Source organism: Arachis ipaensis, chromosome B7 (assembly GCF_059453495.1).
Source record: "Arachis ipaensis isolate K30076 ecotype BB chromosome B7, ASM5945349v1, whole genome shotgun sequence".
NCBI classification, from domain to species: Eukaryota; Viridiplantae; Streptophyta; class Magnoliopsida; order Fabales; family Fabaceae; genus Arachis; species Arachis ipaensis.
In genome coordinates, this window is record NC_142442.1 from 143,075,137 (window position 1) to 143,095,003 (window position 19,867).

At 32.2% G+C, this 19,867-nt stretch overlaps 3 protein-coding genes across 4 annotated transcripts; 1 reads left to right on the top strand and 2 right to left on the bottom strand.

Moving 5' to 3' along the window:
• Positions 1-2,276, bottom strand: LOC107606379 (uncharacterized). Its single transcript, XM_088493748.1, has 3 exons — positions 1,349-2,276; positions 900-1,241; positions 1-832 (listed from the first exon to the last, which is right to left on the bottom strand). The coding sequence occupies exons 1-3, from the start codon at positions 1,796-1,798 to the stop codon at positions 206-208; spliced, it is 1,419 nt and encodes a 472-aa protein (XP_088349874.1). The 5' UTR covers positions 1,799-2,276; the 3' UTR covers positions 1-205.
• Positions 2,277-9,250: 6,974 nt separating this feature from the next.
• LOC107606382 (peamaclein) lies at positions 9,251-9,806 on the top strand. Its single transcript, XM_016308449.3, has 2 exons — positions 9,251-9,435; positions 9,529-9,806. Exons 1-2 carry the CDS (start codon positions 9,354-9,356, stop codon positions 9,711-9,713), a joined length of 267 nt encoding a protein of 88 aa, XP_016163935.1. The 5' UTR covers positions 9,251-9,353; the 3' UTR covers positions 9,714-9,806.
• Positions 9,807-12,016: 2,210 nt separating this feature from the next.
• Positions 12,017-15,614, bottom strand: LOC107606381 (pumilio homolog 12-like). 2 transcript variants are annotated; one of them, XM_016308448.3, is made up of 5 exons: positions 14,605-15,614; positions 14,348-14,510; positions 13,298-13,461; positions 12,934-13,192; positions 12,017-12,486 (listed from the first exon to the last, which is right to left on the bottom strand). In XM_016308448.3, the coding sequence occupies exons 1-5, from the start codon at positions 15,540-15,542 to the stop codon at positions 12,346-12,348; spliced, it is 1,665 nt and encodes a 554-aa protein (XP_016163934.1). In that variant the 5' UTR covers positions 15,543-15,614; the 3' UTR covers positions 12,017-12,345. The 2 variants fall into 2 exon arrangements, with proteins under 2 accessions (XP_016163934.1, XP_088350045.1); XM_088493919.1 differs by having other exon boundaries at positions 12,201-12,486; positions 12,934-13,461.
• Between the last annotated feature and the right edge of the window lie 4,253 nt (positions 15,615-19,867).

Genomic DNA, 19,867 nt, shown 5'->3' on the forward strand with positions numbered 1-19,867 from the left:
TGCAAGAACGAACCTTGGGGTGCATAATCATCCAATTTTAAAGATCAATTTTTGCGGGATCTGCTGCTAATCGTCCCTATTTACAAATTCAAGGAGGCAATGACAGCAGAAAACTCGCAGCATTTAACCCCAGTTACTTGTCAGTCTATCTAAGTCGTTAAAATTGGAGAACTAGAAGTAGACTAATCTAGAAACTTCACAATTGCTAAACATCCACTGCCCATTTAACGTTGTTCCCACTGCTTGCATGATGAGACCTATGCAGCTGAGGAGCTCTGGCATGGTGTGCGGCTCCAGGAACAGCATTCTTCACTCTCTGACCCAGAGGAAGCTCGGTGGCTTCTCTCTTGGAAGCAAGTCTTAGCTCGGCTGGAGGAATGAAACAGTCCAGCGAAAGGCCGGGGACGTTGAACGCCACTTCCTCAACCGTCCATGCTTCTTCCATCTTTGTTTTGGTGTGGCTCATAGATGTTTCCCCAAACCTGAAAAGTGTTGCCGCGGAACGACCGGAATGAGCAATCATGATTCCGTCAACAGGCCTGTAATCATCAAGAAACGAATTTATGGTGGTCTCCCAATACACAGCATCTCCTCCATTGTTCTGAATCCGAGTGAGATGAGAGTCTTCCAAGTGCACAAGAAGTCCTGTTTTCTGACTGAAGTAACCAAACAAAACATGCCTTATTATCTCAGCTGGGCCTTCGCTCCTGGCTTTTAGTGTGGAGGGATCTGCACAAAGCTTGAGAATGAAACAGTCATCCCCGTTGATCTTCTTCTCCCCAATGCATCTTGCATTGATAAATATTCTAGCAGTTGTTCTTGGATCAAGACCCTGTTTACAAATTGAATTAGAATGGGAAGTGTGTAATGAGAAAAAAAGAAATGAGAGATAGATGAACCTGAAGGGCACGTCTCAAGGGCCTATGAGGTCCTTTGGCAGCATGAGGACCAAGCCAAGGGGTGTGGCGCCACACGAGTTTGCCATTGGAACCGGCATGAACCTTGCTACCACCAAGAGCAAGCTCCACATACCACATATCCGGATTCATCTGCCACAACACAAACCCCCCGGATTCCGCAGCTCTGGAGGAATTCCTGGTGACCTTGTTAGCCGTCTCAAACACGGAGGCTATCATTTTCAACTTTCCCTTTGCATATGCATTGTTAATTGAATTCTGAAGCTTTTGCCCCCCTGTAGCTGCTATATACTGCTGCAATATGTACTGAGCAGAAGAAGTTTCCTGCAACCACCAACCACACCCAATCTTATCATTCACCTCTATACGTATTTTATACAGTATACAGTAGAGAGAGAGAGAGAGAGAGAGAGAGAGAGAGAGAGACTAACAATGGGGATATCTTTGATGCTGAGGTGAGGAAAGGGGTCGGTGGTGCAAACGTGGACGGGGGCAAGGGGAGCACCCAACACTCCAAGCAGCAGCCTCAGATCCGAACTCTTCAAGTCCACGGACGAGCAGGAGGAAAAGCCCACCGGGCCCTTAGCCCACGGCCACTGGGTCCATCTAGCCTCGGGCCGTGAAGTGGAGTTGGAGTCTGAGCAGTCTTCGTCGCCGTCAGGGCCCTCTTTGAGAGGCGAAAGTGCCTCCACGGGCCTCAGGCTGCCGGATCTCGGAATGAAGGGGTCCGCCGGAGGAGGTGGAGGAGCTTGGTGATTCCTCCGGCGCCGCAGCAGAGCAGACATGGGAGAAGCACTTCTCGGCGGGCGTGACCTCGCCGGCGAGAGGCCTCTGACGACCTCGTCTTTCAGCGCAGAAAAGAATCCTTGCTTCCTCTCCATTTTTACAACTTTACCCCTCCAAGTCCAAACCGCTAGGCGCTAGCTGCAGAGAGAGGGAAGAGTGGAGAGTGGAGAGAGGAACAGCAATCACACAAAAAGGGAAAACAGAATTTCAGATATTTTTATTGTGGACAGACAAGGACGTTACGTTTTAGTAAATAAATAAGTGCATGATCCATACTTTGCTCCATTCCCCTTCTTTATTGAAAAAAAAAAATGAATTAAATTAATTTAATTTAGTGTCAGACTGACAGTGGCTAATTAATGTAGCCACTAATCAAACATGGTTAGAAATTTAGAATAGCAAGTTAAAATAATCTATAAAACCTTATAAGAAGTTCTATAAAAATAAAAAAATAAAAATTTTAAAAATAAAGGAGATGGAAAGGGACAGAGATATATGAATAAGAATAGGAGTGGAGCTAGTGGACGAAACAATGGGCACTTGATAAACGTCTAAATTATAATATTGAATGTTGATAATGATATTTGATACCCGCGCCGTTCAAATGGCAGGATGCAGCATCATAAATAAATTGAGACTTCATCTACTAACCTTTCTAAAAGATGACAAATCTAATTCCAGAGTAACTATTAATAAGTAAGACCTATCCTAACTCATGATGAGAATCGTCCTCTTTCTCACTTTCCTTCGCTCGCTCTGGGTGGGAGTGGAAGTGGGGGGTGGGGACCAACACTAGGACGAGTCTTAGGTTCTTTTGACCAACCAAACCCAGTTAGCATTTTGCAAAAGGACATGCACTAAACACCACCCAGGCACTCACAACGACCTAGCCTTCTGCTTTTTATTTTTATTTTGTTCCATGCACTTGTCTTTGTCAGTTGTCATTCCCTAATCACGGGACTCGTTTTATTCTCCTGTTAACTCTTGTAAGAATTTGGATTAAAATTAACATGACTAACACCGGTTTTTGTTTTCTCCCTCTCTTATTTGCAATATGTTTTCATATTTTGTTCGAACTTAAAAACTATTATAGTGTTGATAAAGCTCACAAGGGTATAATATAACTCATCCTGAGAATTGAGAGCGCTTCTTCTTCTCGTATGGATGAGCAATAGTTTAGTAGATCATAACATAGGAGTATGAGTACTATAATTTGTTTTTATAGTTATTAACCTCACATTACTTGCGTATTCAACGAATCTTAAGTAACATATTTTTAGAGAACTGGTGATTAGCCGTGCGTTTGTTGCATGGGGTTTTCTGAATCATTATTTATTAACATTTTAGAGAATAATAGAATGATACAAATTACCAGAATGACGAACCGGTAGATTAGTATATAGTGTAATTAACTTGTGTTTTGACATTGAATCACTTGTATCAACCTTTTTCCTTCTTGCGTCAACTTTTTTTTTTCTGGCCGTCCTTCTTGGGTCACCTATGGAACCACGTTTGGAGTAAATAATATAATGTGCCAGTGCAAGCCCATGTCTCTTCCAATATGGCCCAATAAAGCTTCCTTCTAGTTCCAGTCCAAAATGGAAAAATAAAAAGGTGGTCGGTAGGGGTGTTCATGGCCGGATAAAATCGAATTTGATATTATCCAAACCTGATCCAAAATATATACTGAACCTATTTGTTAGACTCGAACTCGGCCCTAAACCCGATGAAACCTACACACTTTCGGGCCACGATTATACCGGATAAAAATCGGGTGAAAACCAGGCCATTAACATTACTTTCTTGTAAGCTAGCATGTGAAAATATTCAAATTTCCAAAACTCCAACCACTATTTGACATAGTAAAATTCACTTAGAAAAATATAACAAGAACCAACCCTTTCCTAAAATTAAAGCATAACCACAATCAATACTAATATTGTCTAATAACACCAAATATTTAAATCAATACAAATAACACAATATTATGCATTTTAAATATAAAATATTAACTTATAGTCTTATAATGATTAATAATACAAAATATTAAGGTTTACAATACTTAAATTTCACATAAAAATAACCATCATCCATCACTAATAACACAAAATATTAATTGTGTATGATGACCGGGCCACCGGACCGAGTTCGGGTGACCCAAAATAATAACCGGGTCTATTTTTGAGATCCTTATCCAATCCTAAACTCAGTGAAAACACACCAAATTAGCCTCTAAAAAATTCGAGACTGGGCCAGATCTTCGAATTAGGCCCAGGCCATGAACACCCCTAGTGATCGGTATCTGAAACAAGTTAGCTGGCTTTTCCAGAATGATCCCGGAAGAAGGAAAAGACTTTTTTGATTGAAGATAACGAAAACATAATACGAGTTTCCAAAAGAATGAATGTGTTGGCTAGCAAAGCGTGAAAAGTGAAAACGCAACAACTGGTTTCTTAGCTGTGTAATTGTCATTTTATTATATTTACGATCTTTCTAAGAAAGGCAAATGTGAAATCAGTGTGCGAGAATGAACATTCATATCCCTCAAACCACTATCTTTTTATTCTTACACGACAAAATTATTTGTTCAATCGTAACGAAATAGCAATAAAAGGGTGTAAAAGGTGTAGTAGACGGAACTACAAAGTTATAGAAACAGATATTCAAAGAAAGTCTAAACAATTAATCAACAAAAAAAATAAATAATTTTACATCATTAAATATAATTTTATATTATTAAAAATATTAATAATAATTAATTAATAACTATAAATCACAAAAACCGTTAGCACTCGTTGACTCCTCTATTCTTAAATTTTGCTGAGCCAGGCCTAGACTTTTGTGTAAAGATTCCTGTTAGAAAAGAACAAGGTACGTAATATATCACTTAAAATTTATACCACTAAGATATATATATATATATATATATATATATATATATATATATATATATATATATATATATATATTATTTTACTGGTTACTAATATGTGATTATTATAAATGATCTAAATTTATTCTTGAATTTTATTAAGTAATTTATTTTAGTACTTGAAATTAAAATATATGAATCATATTAGTAATTAGAATAATCCTTTTTTTTAATTTCTCTTCACTATAAATTCAAGATTATGAACATTTTATATAAATCTATTAATTTCTCTTGTATTTTGTTCACAAGCAACTTAAATAAAATCATTTTTGCATAATAGAAAAATATTTTAATAAACTTATGATACAATAAATTATTTTATAAAATCAATAGCAACATAACTTATATATTAAATTAAAAAAACTATATAGATACTCTTATGTTAGAGAATAATATGATATCATCCTTATGTTTAAAAAAAATGATTCTATATCTTTATGTATAGTTACACATTATACGTTCAGCTAATTATTTTAATTTTATTGACATTAGTATATTGTTTTCTTAATTTATTATTTTTTAGTAAGGTTAAAAATATTTTTATCTGCTAATTTTAGAATCTGGTGATATATTCAACGATTTCAATTCTTCGGTTATAGTTTTTATGATTCGGAGGCTAATGACATCAATTTCTATGGAAAAAACTAAGAGATTACTTTCAGCGTTTGTCTTTAAAGTGTTTTAGATGAGAATGACTTTATAGCGCAATTTTTTCAGTTTTATTGGAATATTGTGGGTGTTGATGTTTTTAAGATGATTCGTAGTTTTTTTGGTAGAGATAAAATACTCAAGGAATTTAACCATACACAAATTTACTTAATCTCTAAGATTTCGGATGCTAGAGACATGTCATAGATCAGACCTATTAGCTTATCCTCAGTTTTTTATCAGAGTCTTTTCAAAATTCTGGTACATACACTTCAGGAGTTTATGAATAATTTAATAAGTCTAAACCAGAGTATGTTTTTAAAGCGTAGATTAATTTTTGACAATATTCTAATAGCTCATGAATGTATGCACTATCTCAAAATTAAGATGTGCAGATTGGAATGTGAAATGGCTATTAAATTGGATATGAGTAAAGCATATAATAGAGTTGAGTGGAGTTTTTATAATTCATCATAGAGAGAATGGATTTTGGAACCAGATGGATTTCTTGGATCAGAGAACTAGTCACTACTGTTTTTTACTCTGTTCTTGTAGAAGGTCAATCTTATGGCTTTTTTTAAGCCAACAAGGAGTATTCAGCAAGGAGATCCCTTGTCACCTTATCTATTTCTATTCTGTGCGGAAGGATTATCCTATCTGTTACACAAGGTAGAGCAAAACAGGTCTATTTAAGAGATTCAGATGCACAGAAGGTCTCTAGCAGTCAATCATCTTCTCTTTGCTGACGAATCTATATTATTTGGGAAGGCTAATGAGAAATCATGCACTAATATCCTATCTCTACTCAATGAATATGAGATGCTTAGCAGGCAAAAAGTTAACATCCAAAAATCAGTAATTCTTTTTCAATCAAAACACCCAACTTATCAGAAGACAACAGCTAGCAGAGTTACTTAACATAGAGCATGTGGGAGGCCAAGATAAATATCGAAGCCTTCCATCCATTATTCAGAGATCTAAAAAGGCTACATTCGGTGCAATAAAGGATAAAGTTCAGAAAAAATTTCAGACTTGGAAGGAAAATCTGTTATCAGCAGGTGGCAGACATATTTTAATCAGAATTTTTGGAGAAGTTATTCCAATATATATACTTTCATGTTTGAAGCTTCCAGATTCTCTAGTGAAAGGAATACACAGGATTCTAAGATAGTTTTGGTGGGATCAGAAGGGTATGGAGAGAAAGATCGCTTGGGTTAATTGGGATTGTATGACCAGACCCAAAACGAAGGTGGATTGGGGTTCAAGGATCTCAGAGCCCAGAACCTAGCCTTACTGGGTAAACAATTTTGGTGAATTACTACTAAGCTTAATTTGTTACTTGTGCGTATGTTCAAAGAAAAATACTAGAGATACACTAACCCTTTTTGGTAGATAAAGGAAACCAATCTTCTTGGACTTGGCAAAGTCTACTGGAGGGAAGAAAAGTGGTAGAAAAAGGTTTGAGATGAAGTATAAAATCTGGCACAAATGTTCGTATCTGAGAGGACCCATGGTTACCCCCACCCTATCCTTTTAGACTCAATAACAACAACACTCCAATAACAGACATCAATTGGGTACATGCGTGATTTACTTATAATGGATGGAAGATGGAATAAAGAGTTAGATGAAGCATTTTTTTTTCCTAAAATCAGTTCGCGAATTTTCTCCCTTCCACTGAACGACGATAGTGCGGACAAGCTTGAATGGGCCTGGAACAAGAGGAAGCAGTACGATGTAGTCTCGGGGTACTAAGTGGCTTATAATTTTTTTTTTTCATGTGCCAGTTGAGCACCTTTCAACGATGATGACGAATTCAATGCTTTAGAAATTAATTTGGGGGTTAAAATTACTATCCAAAGTAAAAAATTTTCTGTGAAGAGCAACCCATGAAAAATTACTTGTACTCAATTTGATCAACCAGAGATTCTCAGATATTTCAGCAATGTTTGCAAGATGCAGAAACGACAACGAAACAATCCTTCACGCCTTGGTGCAATGCGGTCCCGCTCCTGAGATTTGGTCTTCCTCTTCTTTTGTGAATGCTATAGTGCAAAATGAAAACATGGAGTTTGCAGTGTGGTGACAAACTGCAAGTAGAGACGTTGGAAGAGGACAATCTTCTATAACCCTCCTTGTATCTCTGTGTTGGGCGTTATGAAAATCGAGAAATTTGGAGGTCTTTGAAGGTGAGAAGTTGGCGGCAACAGTAATTGTGGAAATAGCAAAAGAAGCTCCAGCAAAGAATGACTCAAGTTATAGAGCATCGTTCTTTGTGAATCCCCAACTCTTCTATTAGTTTTTCTTTTGCTAGTATTTGATGTTTACCAAAGTGGGAGATCTCCGTTTTCTTTTGTCTTTGTTCCTATAATAGACAATGTATTTCTTTTTTACAAAGTAATGCAATTACATATCTTTAAAAAAACTTAAAATCAAATCAGGAATAAAAAATTAACACCACATGAACTAATAAATATATCACAAACATCATCTTTAGAATTGTGGATTCTATTGAATTCTGACTTTACTTCAATCAGCAGCAACTTTCTTAATCTGGCCAATAAAATTGAATTAAAATTCGAAGAAAAGAAGAACCAACATAAATCAACGTAATGCATTTTTAAAAAAATCAAAATAGAATCTCATATTCGATTAGCAAAAAAAAGTCAAACGCACTGAGAAAGAGGAGAATAAATCGCAATGAAAAGAGAAGAAAAGAGTAACATGCTGAGAAGAGACTTAATAGTGATGAGAAGAGACTCAACAGTGATGAGAAGAAGAGTCTGAACCTCACTGAAAAAAACAGAGTGAAGCACTGTGTGGAGAAAAGAAAAAACTAAGGAGGTGCGCTTTCGATCTAGGTTGGATGGGTTGTGATTCTCTGTTTTAGCGCGAATTCAAAGAACTAAATTAGATGGGATTGTAATTTTCTGTTTTGGTGCGTAGATATATGATGGTTATTTCTATAATACCATAATGTGTATATAATATTTTACTGTATTTATATACGATAATCGAAAATAATAGTTAAAAGTGATATACAAATAATATTTTTGAAATTTTTATTTACATGTTTTGGCGAATAGTTGGTGGAACATGTCATTGGCTTACATTTAATGGTTAATCTGTACCGAACAAATAAATGTACGCCAAAAAATCCTATGTAATTAAATCTCATTTTCAGAAGTAATACTACTGGCATCGGCAGTTTGGCACCATCAACAAATTCACTATGATTCCTATGACTTGACGTTGACCATAATACCCCACTTGATATTATTCAATAAACGCGGCTTTCGCCAGCTGTACTGCAATGCAATTTGATAAGCAAGTCCTCTAAATTAATAAATAAGTCTCCTATTTTTTTAATTTAAAAATATATAATTTTTTAATTATTTTAAAATATAAAATATTTAAATATTTTTGCAAAATATATAAAAATAAATTAATCTTTTAAAAAGATTTAGATGTCTTATATTTTAAAAAACGAATAACGTTTTTATATTTTTAATTAGTCGATAATTTATTTATCTTTAACATAAAAAAATCATGAACCTATTTATTGTTTATTTTTTTTCATGATATTTAACCTAAAAACATATAATAAGTTTATTATTAATAAGAGATTTAAAATTTTTATTTAATAAATATAAAATAAATACATTAAAAATTTAATTTTTTTATATTTTTAATAAAAAATTAAATTTATAATTTTAATATGTAATTAGATAAATTATTTTTTTAATATAAAAACTAATTATTATGAATCTAACTTTTATTTAATAGTTTGTTTGATTAATAAATTACTACATATATAAAACAAAATTAAAATTTTTATATTTTTTCAACAGATAAATGAAGTGATAATTCTATCAACCCAAATTGGTTGGTGTAAAATTACTTAGAGGAGCCAAAAAGTAATAAATTCCTCATAGTAACGTCTTCCCAACATTTGCCTAATACTCTTGCGGTTCTTTCGTTAATCGTTACTATAAAAAGCACCACCACTTTGCTGTTTTTTCCCATCCACAACACAATCACTAATATACTGTAGGGGTGGAATTAGCAACATGAAGGTGGTGCTTGCAAGTGTGCTGCTTCTGTGCCTCTTACTTAGCTCATCTTTCTTGGATGTCTCAATGGCTGGTTCTGGTAATATATATTAAGAGCTACTACTCCCTCCCTCATTGTCTAATTAATTTTTCCATTAAAATAGAACTAACTGACGAAATGAATTATTACTAGATTTTTGTGACAGCAAGTGTGGGGAGAGGTGCGCCAAGGCAGGAGTTAAGGACAGATGCTTGAAGTACTGTGGAATATGCTGCCAAAAGTGTAATTGCGTGCCGTCTGGTACTTACGGGAATAAGGACGAGTGCCCTTGCTACAGGGACATCAAGAACTCCAAGGGCCAGGGCAAATGCCCTTAATTGTTATCTCTCTCTCGCTCTCTCTCTCTCTCCTCTCTCTCTATATATATACAGCTTCATTATGAATCTTATAATTATTATGTTATATCAAAACTCTCTCGTGTGTATTCTATGATTCTATCTTCTGTCAGATTTGGTTTACACATACATGACTTGCTTGTCATGGAAGCTCAATTATGGTTAGGTCATGAATAATCGATCGGAGTCATTACTCTTCCTCTCGATAGTACTATTAAAATTTATTATTTTTAATAAAGTCATTTGCAATGTGATTTGGACCGATTTTGAATAAAAAATTCATCTGAATTTAAATACTACTTTTATTTGAGATGTGTTTTAAATTTGATGATTTTTTTTAAAATTTGATTCAATTCAATTTCAAATAGTTTAGATTGGATTGGATTTACAATTTTATAAATTAAAAAAATTAAATATATATAACAAATATCAACGTTAAATTTTAGATATCCAATAATGACTTACAAGTTAAAACAACATCTTGAAAAACCAACAATAACATAACAATAGAAATAAAGTTATAAATTTGTTAAAATAAATAAATAAATCTCATTTTAAACATAAAATATTTATTAAATAATAATAATACATAAATAATATAAAAATATATAACAAATTAAATGTATTATAAATATAATAATAAAATAATAATATTATAGCATATTGTGTAGTTTGAATTGGATTGGATCGATTTTGAGAAATATATCTGAAATTCGATCCGATTCATGCTATTGCAAAAAATAAAATACAATCAAATCTAAATTAGTATTGTTTTAATCGGTTTTGATTTAAATTATTGCATTAGCAATTTAATTTGTATCCATTTGAATTTGAATATCCATAGTATTTGGCCATCAATTCACCAATAATATTTAAAAGTATGGAATAAAATATAGAAAAATTTTAAAATGTAATTAGAACACCGTTGTTCTAATAATTTTAACCGTTAATTTTAATTAATATATATTATATATTTTTTATAACTGAGATCAACGGCGGTTAAAACAACTGAAACACCGGTATACCTACCTAGTACACTTGAAACTCTTCCTAAAATATGTTGTGGCTGTAGAAATTAAACTAAGACTTGATTTGGTAAAACTTTTACTTTTCGAAAGTAGCTTATAAAAGTTGTAAAATCAAACTAAAATTGGTTTTCGATAAGCACAAACACCATAATTGTGTTTGGTAAAATAGCTTTTAAAAAGTAAAAAAAGACTATAATAAACATATATATAATAAAGAATAATTATTTTTTTGGTGTTAATAATTTATAAGGATAATTTTGGATATTTATTATTGTATAGAATTATATTAGACTTTTTTGGTGCTAACAGTTTTCTGTACAATATATTAGAACATTCTTAATTACTATTTACTCATAATTTTATAATAACTAGCGTGTTTACCGCATCTATTTTTTTGCTGTTTTAGAGACATAAAATTTAATTGATTTTGATCATTAATATCTAAAATTAAGAAGTAGGAGACGTTCTCCCATTAGCAATTTTGTTCTGATTTAGTTTTACTAATATAAGAAAGCATATAAATTTCGAGAGAAAAAAAAAAGAACAAGAAAGAGGAAAGAAGAAAGAAAAACAAAAGGAAGAAGAAGATTACCGCTTACCAGTGTGAAAACTGAAAAGGGTTGGTGAGAGGAAAAAAAAGAATCATCAAATGGCAACTGTAAATCTGTAATCACTACTTCGTAATGAATAAATAATAACATATAATTTTTTTAAAGCAAATTACCTTTTTATGCAACCATTCCTCTCTTCAAGACTTCAACTATACTAGAAAGGAATGGTAATATGGTATAACTAGAATAAATTCTCAAATTTTGCACTGTGTAATGGCATGAACAAATTAGATGATTCCTATTTTATTCTTTTTACACCATTAATGATTCATCAAGTGTGTCCTTGTGGGATCCCCACTGTTAAATTGTTCTGTCCTGACTTGGACTTCTATGTTTCATTATTTAATATTTTAATGAAATATATTCTTACCTTGAAAAAAAAAAAAACAAAAATGGCATGAACAAATTACAGAAAATTCCTCCTTAACTAAACTAATTAATTCATGATATATATCGAGAACAATGTCATGATATATATCGCGGTCAGAAATTATAGCCATTATCTTCGTGAAAGTGACTCCAATTCGAGAAATTACATAGTAAAGTTTGCAATATAAGAGAACCATACATCACAATCATAAATATATTGCAACATAATATAATCATACCCACATGTTAAAGCTAAGAAAATGTTTCAAAAGCTAGATGGGAGAAAAAGAAAACGATCCCTTTATTTGACACAAAAATACATAGCAAAATCTCTATAGCAATACACACATTTAGAATATCAGAGTCTATACCACCAATGACAGTTAGCTCCTATACAAAAAGATCTTCCACCCCATGCCAGCTAACTAAAAAAACACGAACAGACTATCAACACACAACTACAAACAAACACAAACTAAAACTAAGCATCAATGTTTTATATATTTCGGATACAGAAAAATTAAAGACAACAACATTGCTATGTAGTATGGGAGTAATGGGACGGAGAGGAAGGAGATATCTAAAAGGAGTTAAATACGAAAAAATCTACTCATAGGTGTGATGTTTATTGTGTGTGCGTATTTTGCCTCTGTCAAACCTCTCAAGAATCTTTTGGCCATAGACATTGCTACGCATCATTGGATAATTCTGTTGGATCAGCAGCAATATGGAACTTCTAATAGGATCCTGCTTTAAACAATTACATAGAAATCAACAAAATTATCGCTCCATGCCAGTACCAATAATCCATGTTTCCTACACATTTTTTAATATCCAAATTCCAAAACAAGGAGGCAGCAGCTAAAAGAATAATGTTTTTCTTTTTTAATATTATAACACTTCCTAGACTTAAGATTATAATAAAAAGCCTTGACTCTGCTCATTATTTTATGTATTTCTTTATAATAATCATCCTTAACATTCACTTTGGTTTCACATATAATACTATTTAATCAGTAACCATTTTGCATGGATGTGAACAGAGAAGAATCTATTCTCTATCATAAGCTATTATTTTAGCATATACAGTTATACACCGAATAAAGAAACCAAGCCCACTAAAGCTATAAGTGCAATTATACTTTTTGATAGTTGGCCCAAGTGGCTAAATCATAATTAGTAGTGTGCACTAACCTTGGACATCACCAGAGCCGATTGTATAACATAATTTCCATAGGGATCTACAAGAAGCATTGCTACATTTGGGTGGCAGAGCAACTCCACAGTAATACGTGCCGCATTCTGTTCTTCCGAGCACTGAAAGAACTTCTCCACAACATTACTTCCATATTTATTGCATGAAAGATAAAAGAATGACCCTTCAAGCTGTCTCATTAGACTTTCTGTCACTGCTGGTATTTGCAAACCCAATAAATGTTGTACAACATAGTTACTGCCACACAAGGAAACAAACGTACAGGATAAAAATATAAGTATAGCGTTAATTTCTACATTTGTTATGAAAGAGAATTTTTTGTAGTGCTCAGTAGATATAAACCCGTAAGAGTCTTCGGATAGTTGTTGAGCATTCAATATAATCTCAGCAATTAGTTGCAGTTTCAGTTGTCCCTGGGCATATTTTACACATTCTTGTATCACACAACAACCGGTCTTATCTGTTGCGATCCCAAAGAGGTGATTTGCAAGTGCGCTTAGAAGATACTGTGAATGAAATTCCACAATCAGATCAACATAATGAAGCCAAGAAAAACAAAAGAATGTAATTTGACAAACCAGGCCTAATGATCCAAATAATCACATTGATTTCATCTACCCCAAAATAAAAGTAATAAATAAGTTAATATATAAGTGGAATAATGGATTAAGCAAGAAGAGCAATAAAGGTAAAAGAATGAAAAAATTAAAATTGAAGGTAAACTATATATGTTTGATTATATGTTGATTATATGTTAATGTTATACAGTCCAGTATGGTAAATCAACAATGGACTTCTTTTGTATGAAGAAATTTAATCAAAACCTACCAAATGTGGATAGAGAAAATTAAGAAAGAATTAGTATGCAATAATAATTTCTGGAATGTTTAAATCATGACAGGTAAACAGCACTTCCGTAAACCAAGAAAATAAGTTTCAACCCAAATCACATATATAGAAGTCAAGTCCAATATATTAAGCAACACAAAGAAGAAATATTTGCACAGTTCCAATATATCAAGGAGCTACTGTTTTTATCTCACTCAAATTTAACTCATAGGTAAAATTATTTGGGATCAAAGTGGTAAAAACTTAGTCAATTTGAGGCAGAATGCACATGAAATTTTACTATTTTCAAATACAAGTATAAAACCATCCACATTTTTTTCAGACTTGTATACAGAATTTTCATCAGAAGATATCAATGCAATAATGTGCAAATGCCACACGAATCAGAAAATGTTAAAAGCAACAACATGCATGCTTATTTGATGTGACAAATAAAAGAAAAAAAAAATTCTAAACTCAGATGGATATAACTACCTAAAAGTTGAAAGCATGAAACCAAATATTAAAGTCGACAACAAATAAAAATAATCAAACAAACATTACCTTACTCTCTTCATGAGAGAAATGCTTAAGACAATACATAAGTACCCTATGACCATGTGTATCAGTAGCCAATGAAACAGCACCAGGTCTTAAACCTCTCACAATAAGGGCTCGTTGCTCCTGGTTGGTAACATGTTCCAATAATTTCTCAACAGTGCAGGACCTGGCAGTAGGAGAAAAAGAAAAGCACTTCTTCACATATATATAATGATACATTTAAAAAAGAAAAAGTGATAAAAGAAACCAAGATTCAGTACCCATGAGGGTTAAGGCATATTTCAACAAGCTGTAAATTAATTTTGGTTATCATCATGATGATGAGGGTCCTCTGTTGTTCCCTGATAAGTTTAAGAATATCATGAACAACTTTGCTCCCACAAGGATCAACCATCAACTCAGCAAAATGATTTATCATCTCCAAGAACGCCAAAGAAACCTCCTGAGGGGTCAATCTTTCCAACTTCTGCCGCAAAATCCTGCTTCCGTTCTGATCCTTAGCCATCATCACAACCTTTCCTCGCAAATCATGGAACAGATAAGAACGCCCTCCAACGCTATTGTTGTTATTATTAATATTATTCAACCCCGCCGCCACCGGAAAACTCGAACCACCTCCTACACCCGAATTTCGTTGATGAAATTGATCAACAGCCCCATTCGAAAACGGCACACTCGGAAAACCCCTGCTACTGTATCCACTCGTGAAAAAATCATTCATTGAAGAGCTGTACGACCTGCTTGAAGCACCGATTGTTCTATTGGAAGAACCGGGCCAAATGCCGTTCGAGTTTCCACCGTCGCCGTCGTGTCCCTCCGGAGGATTATTCTCCGGTGTCACCAAGGCAGCATTGGCAGCAGCTCTCGTGTTGTTGATGGAGCCGCCATGTGTCTCTTGAATTTGGCCCACAAGATTGGAGCTTTGAAGGTGTTGATGGCCACGGCGATCAAAAGGCTCGGTTTTTGTAACGGCGTTGAAACCATCGCGATGATCGAAAGGAAGAGATGGCGGGAGATTGTTGAAGCTGAAAGGGGAGACAGAAAGACGATCAAAAGCGTCCTCTAGGGTTTGAACCTCATAGGGGTTTTGGTTCGGCTGATAAGGGGAGTTCGGTGGCTGAGAAAACGGGAACGACGACAGCAACGAGGCTTCAGAAAGTTCGTCGTCGAGAAAAGCAGAGGAAGTTTGACTCGACATCGGAAAACTCGCCGACGATGGGAGTGTGATCAAAAATCCAAGAAGCAGTGAGAGCGAGAGCGAGAGCGAGAGTTAGAGAGGGTTGGGGTTTTATAGTGTGAACAAAGGGGGGTTTTAAGTGAGAAATTAAGGGTTTTTATTTATAATTAATAAATAAAAATATATATAAGTTTGTTATTATAATAATAATTATTATTATTATTGAGGTCGTTAGGAAAATAAGGATAGCAAGGGGATGCTATGAGAGTAGTAACGCTGCATGCAATATATAGCAAGTTTACATGCGAAGCCACGAAATATAAGAAGGAGAGAGGGGAGAGCGAAATTTTGTTTGTTTTTATTTTCGCGGGGAAAGCTTTTGTCATTCATGCCATGTTTATGTATGTTTATCTATGTCATCATATCATGTCATGTCATGTCATGTCATGTCACAACCATATATCCCCTGCCGCTTTCATCCCCAAATTGCATGTGGCCCCCACACATCCATAATCCAAGTCAACATACTTTCACAGTTTTACTCCAAACCAATTTTTTATATAAACTTCATTAAAGACTTATCAAAGTGATTTAAAGTAAAATTGTTATTTTTAAAAAATATATTATAAAAGTGATGAAAATTTTTATTTTTAAATTTTCAACTTAATATTTTATATTAAATAACTTAAACAAAATTAGTCACCGAAAAAATAACTTAAACAAAATTGCACTCTTTTAAATTGTAGAAACTCAGGTACAGTCGACTTCACGTGAAGTTGATAGTTAAGAGTGGTTAGATAATTTGACTAATTTGACTAAATTTTTATCTAACGACTCTCAACTATCAACTTCACGTAAAATCGACTACACCTGAGTTTCTACCTTAAAAAAATACAAATAACAAAAATTATATTTACTAAAATAATTTTTAAAATTTAAAATCATAAAAAATATAAATATAATAATAAATTTAAATATTTAGTTAGACTACTTGAATAGTTGGATATATCTAAAATAAACACAATAATTTTGTGCTTATTATTGAATGTGTCATTTTTCATAAGTCATTAAATTTCATTAAATGAAAATAAAAAACTAATATAAAAAAAATATTGATGAATTTTAATAAATATAAAATATATTAGTATATAAATAAATAAATATTTTTTAATATATAATGTTTTAAATGACAAATAAAAAATTATGTTTAAATAAATATAAAAAATTTAAATACAAATGATGTAAATTATTTTTTATTTATTAAGATTAATTATTATGAAGTAAAATTTTTATAATATTAAAAATTCATATTAAATAGTATTTTAAATTATAACACAAAATATAATTAGGGATATTACAAATAAAATAGAAAGCTTAAACTTTCAGTACACTGAAATGACTGAATAGGTTATATATAATGAGAGAGCAAAAGCTTTATTTTTGATCTTTCTTAATCAACACCTTAAAATATTCTTTAAGTAAATTCAAATATTAATAAATTAAATACCATTGTAGGAACCTAGGAACCAATTGGAGCCTAGATAATGGAAAAGAATTTGAGGTCCAGTCAAAGAGTCAATCTGTAAAAAGGACGCCATATTCCTCGAAAATCATAGGGAAACTTCCTCCCTCTTTCTGTAGTACGGGAATTCATAGTATAGATTTAAAGAGCGAAAAAATACGAAAAGAAAAAAGAAAAATAGCATGTTTGTAGGTTTTCTTTTCTTAATTATTTTTTATTTTTTCTTTAATGATACCACAAAAAATCTATATATCCTATACGAATATGTAGAATATTTATGAGTAGCATAAAATTGGATTTGTCCTGATTTAGGTTCGATCTTAAATATATACGGAGTCTATTTTTTAGATTATAATTCAACTCTAAACTCGATAAAACTTAAATATTTTCTGGTCACAATTATATCGGATAAAAATTGGGTCTTTAAAATTGTAACAATAATTTATAAAAAACTTATTTATAAAAAAAAATTTATTACAAAAAAGTTAATATTCATATTTAAACTTGAATTTGTTTATAAATTCTAATTTGATACTTTGATATATTTTCTAATTCAATAAAACAATAAACTTATAATTAATATAATATAATATTAAAATTAATTTAAAACATATATATCTTTTTTAATTTCCTTATAATACACATGGGTCGAATAAAATCGAATTCATCTTGATCCGAATTTAATCTAAAATAATGACCAGGTTTATTTTTGAGATTTTTATTCAATTTTATATCTAATAAAATTATACCAAATTAATCCCTAAAATATTTGGACCAAATAAGATCTTCTAACTGGATCATAGACCAAACCATGTACACCCCTACAAATATATATATATATATATATATATATATATATATATATATATAGCACCCATCATTCATTATACCTTACCCTCTTATCCAAGTAGTTATCAAATCCAGCAGGATCCGATCGGTCAAATAAAAGATTCAACCACTTGATTATCAATTTAAATTAGATAATCATTTGAATTGGTCAAATATTTAACATAATCAAACTTCATCAAATTTGATAAAAACGATTAAATCTGATTAAAATCAATTAAAATCGATCTGGTTAAATTCAATAAAATTCAGTCAAACTAAAAAAAAAACATTATTCTATACATGATCTCTTTTTATTAAATATATTATACAAATAAAATTAAATTATATTTATAAATTTAAAAAAAATAATATTTTATTAATATTATTTAAATAAAATTAATATTGCTCTATTTCTATTATTATTATTTTTATTTTTTTATAAATATTTAAAAAATATAATAAATATAAATTTATAAATATTTGAAGAGTATAATAAATATAAATTAATTGATAAATTATTATAATTTAAAAATAATAATTAATTTAATATAAAATAAAAATAAAAAATATTCATTATGAAAATTAAAAAAATGGTAAAATTATATTTTATATAATTATTTAATTATGTCTAGATCATTGATTCAATTTGTAACACACCGATTGAATCAATAATATGATAATTCAGTAATATGATTATTTTAATTTATGATAATTATGATTTTTGTTATATTTTTTCTCTCTTTCTTTTATCTCCTTCTATTTTTGGACTTTGACTACCAGATCAGTCATAGTAACTAATTGTAAAAGGATACTAATTTGGTATATGTTCGGTATTCAGTATTCACTGAATTCGGGTGATTGAAAAGTTAAGACTGACTACTTTAACATTTGATATTTAGATATAGTGGGGTAGTATTTATAATAATACTCTGACGTTCAAGTTAGAGAGATATTAAAGAGGTAAAATAAGGTTAGGTTATTCGATCAAATTTGGGAGAGTCGAAACTCCTTATTTATAATGATTATCCATTTGTTAGGTTTTTTCAAATCTTGGGAATCAGTGATATGATTTTGAATCTCAAAAGATGGTTATGCTTATCGAGTAGATCCAGTCTTTGAATCAGGGTGAGATTTTTTTGGTTTTGGGACTTCTAGAAGAGTTGCGGTTTAGTCCATAACAGTGCTCAAAATACGGGAGGTAGCAGCTACATAAGACTTCGTCTTTTCAAATCCCATAGTGGTCTCTTAAATTGGAACCGTTGTTGCCAACTTACCTTTTTCCAGTATGGGATTTTATTCTTTTGGATTTTCTGACTTTGATTTGACGTTTGCATTTATCAAGGGGCAGTGCCAATTAATGATAGTAGTGGATTTTAAATGTTAGAGAGCGAAAAAAAAAATTTATCCCTGATTATTTCGTTCGTAGCGATTGACCTCCTTCAGATATTTATTTGAAAATTTGGTAATTGCTACCTTTCTTACTTTTCTATTTCTCTTCATTCAATAATCCCTTTGCTTATTTTCTTCATTCTCCATTTACCGCTATTTCTATCACTGTTAATTTCTTCAAAACTACTTCATTAGCCTCATTCAAGTAAGTTCTTGTTTCCCTTCCTCAAAGTTGTTTGCTTTCTCTTTTTGCTTGGTATCCTCTAGTACTTGTTCCATTTCTAGAGAAGGGTTGGGTAGTTATGCAGTGGGGGTGCATTACGTTTATACATTCTAGTAAGATTTTAAGTAGTTTCTAGCATATGTTTCCTTTGATTCTAGGCTGTTAAGGGTGATGGTGCCCTCATTGTACGTATGACAAGGAAGAGACCAGATCCAATTCTTCGGAGTCCCGTCTTCCCAGAGTGGGGGGTGCCTGCTCGTTACCACTAGTGTACCTCTGATGTGTTGAGTACATCGACTTGGCTCGGGAAAGCCGATCTCTAGGAGCTCAGGCAAACCAAAGCTATTTGTGGAGGAGGACCGGAAAATGAACATTACGACCTTG

What these genes read in the sequence shown, in the direction of transcription:
- LOC107606379 (XM_088493748.1), bottom strand. Translation starts at nt 1,798, where the DNA reads ATGGAGAGGAAGCAAGGATTCTTTTCTGCGCTGAAAGACGAGGTCGTC. An exon ending in GCATCAAAGATATCCCCATT is followed by an intron (nt 1,242 to 1,348) that starts GTTAGTCTCTCT and finishes TGGTGGTTGCAG; the next exon opens with GAAACTTCTTCTGCTCAGTA. An exon ending in CCTTGAGACGTGCCCTTCAG is followed by an intron (nt 833 to 899) that starts GTTCATCTATCT and finishes ATTTGTAAACAG; the next exon opens with GGTCTTGATCCAAGAACAAC.
- LOC107606382 (XM_016308449.3), top strand. Translation starts at nt 9,354, where the DNA reads ATGAAGGTGGTGCTTGCAAGTGTGCTGCTTCTGTGCCTCTTACTTAGC. An exon ending in TGTCTCAATGGCTGGTTCTG is followed by an intron (nt 9,436 to 9,528) that starts GTAATATATATT and finishes AATTATTACTAG; the next exon opens with ATTTTTGTGACAGCAAGTGT.
- LOC107606381 (XM_088493919.1), bottom strand. Translation starts at nt 15,542, where the DNA reads ATGTCGAGTCAAACTTCCTCTGCTTTTCTCGACGACGAACTTTCTGAA. An exon ending in ATATGCCTTAACCCTCATGG is followed by an intron (nt 14,511 to 14,604) that starts GTACTGAATCTT and finishes TCCTACTGCCAG; the next exon opens with GTCCTGCACTGTTGAGAAAT. An exon ending in TCTCTCATGAAGAGAGTAAG is followed by an intron (nt 13,462 to 14,347) that starts GTAATGTTTGTT and finishes TTTCATTCACAG; the next exon opens with TATCTTCTAAGCGCACTTGC.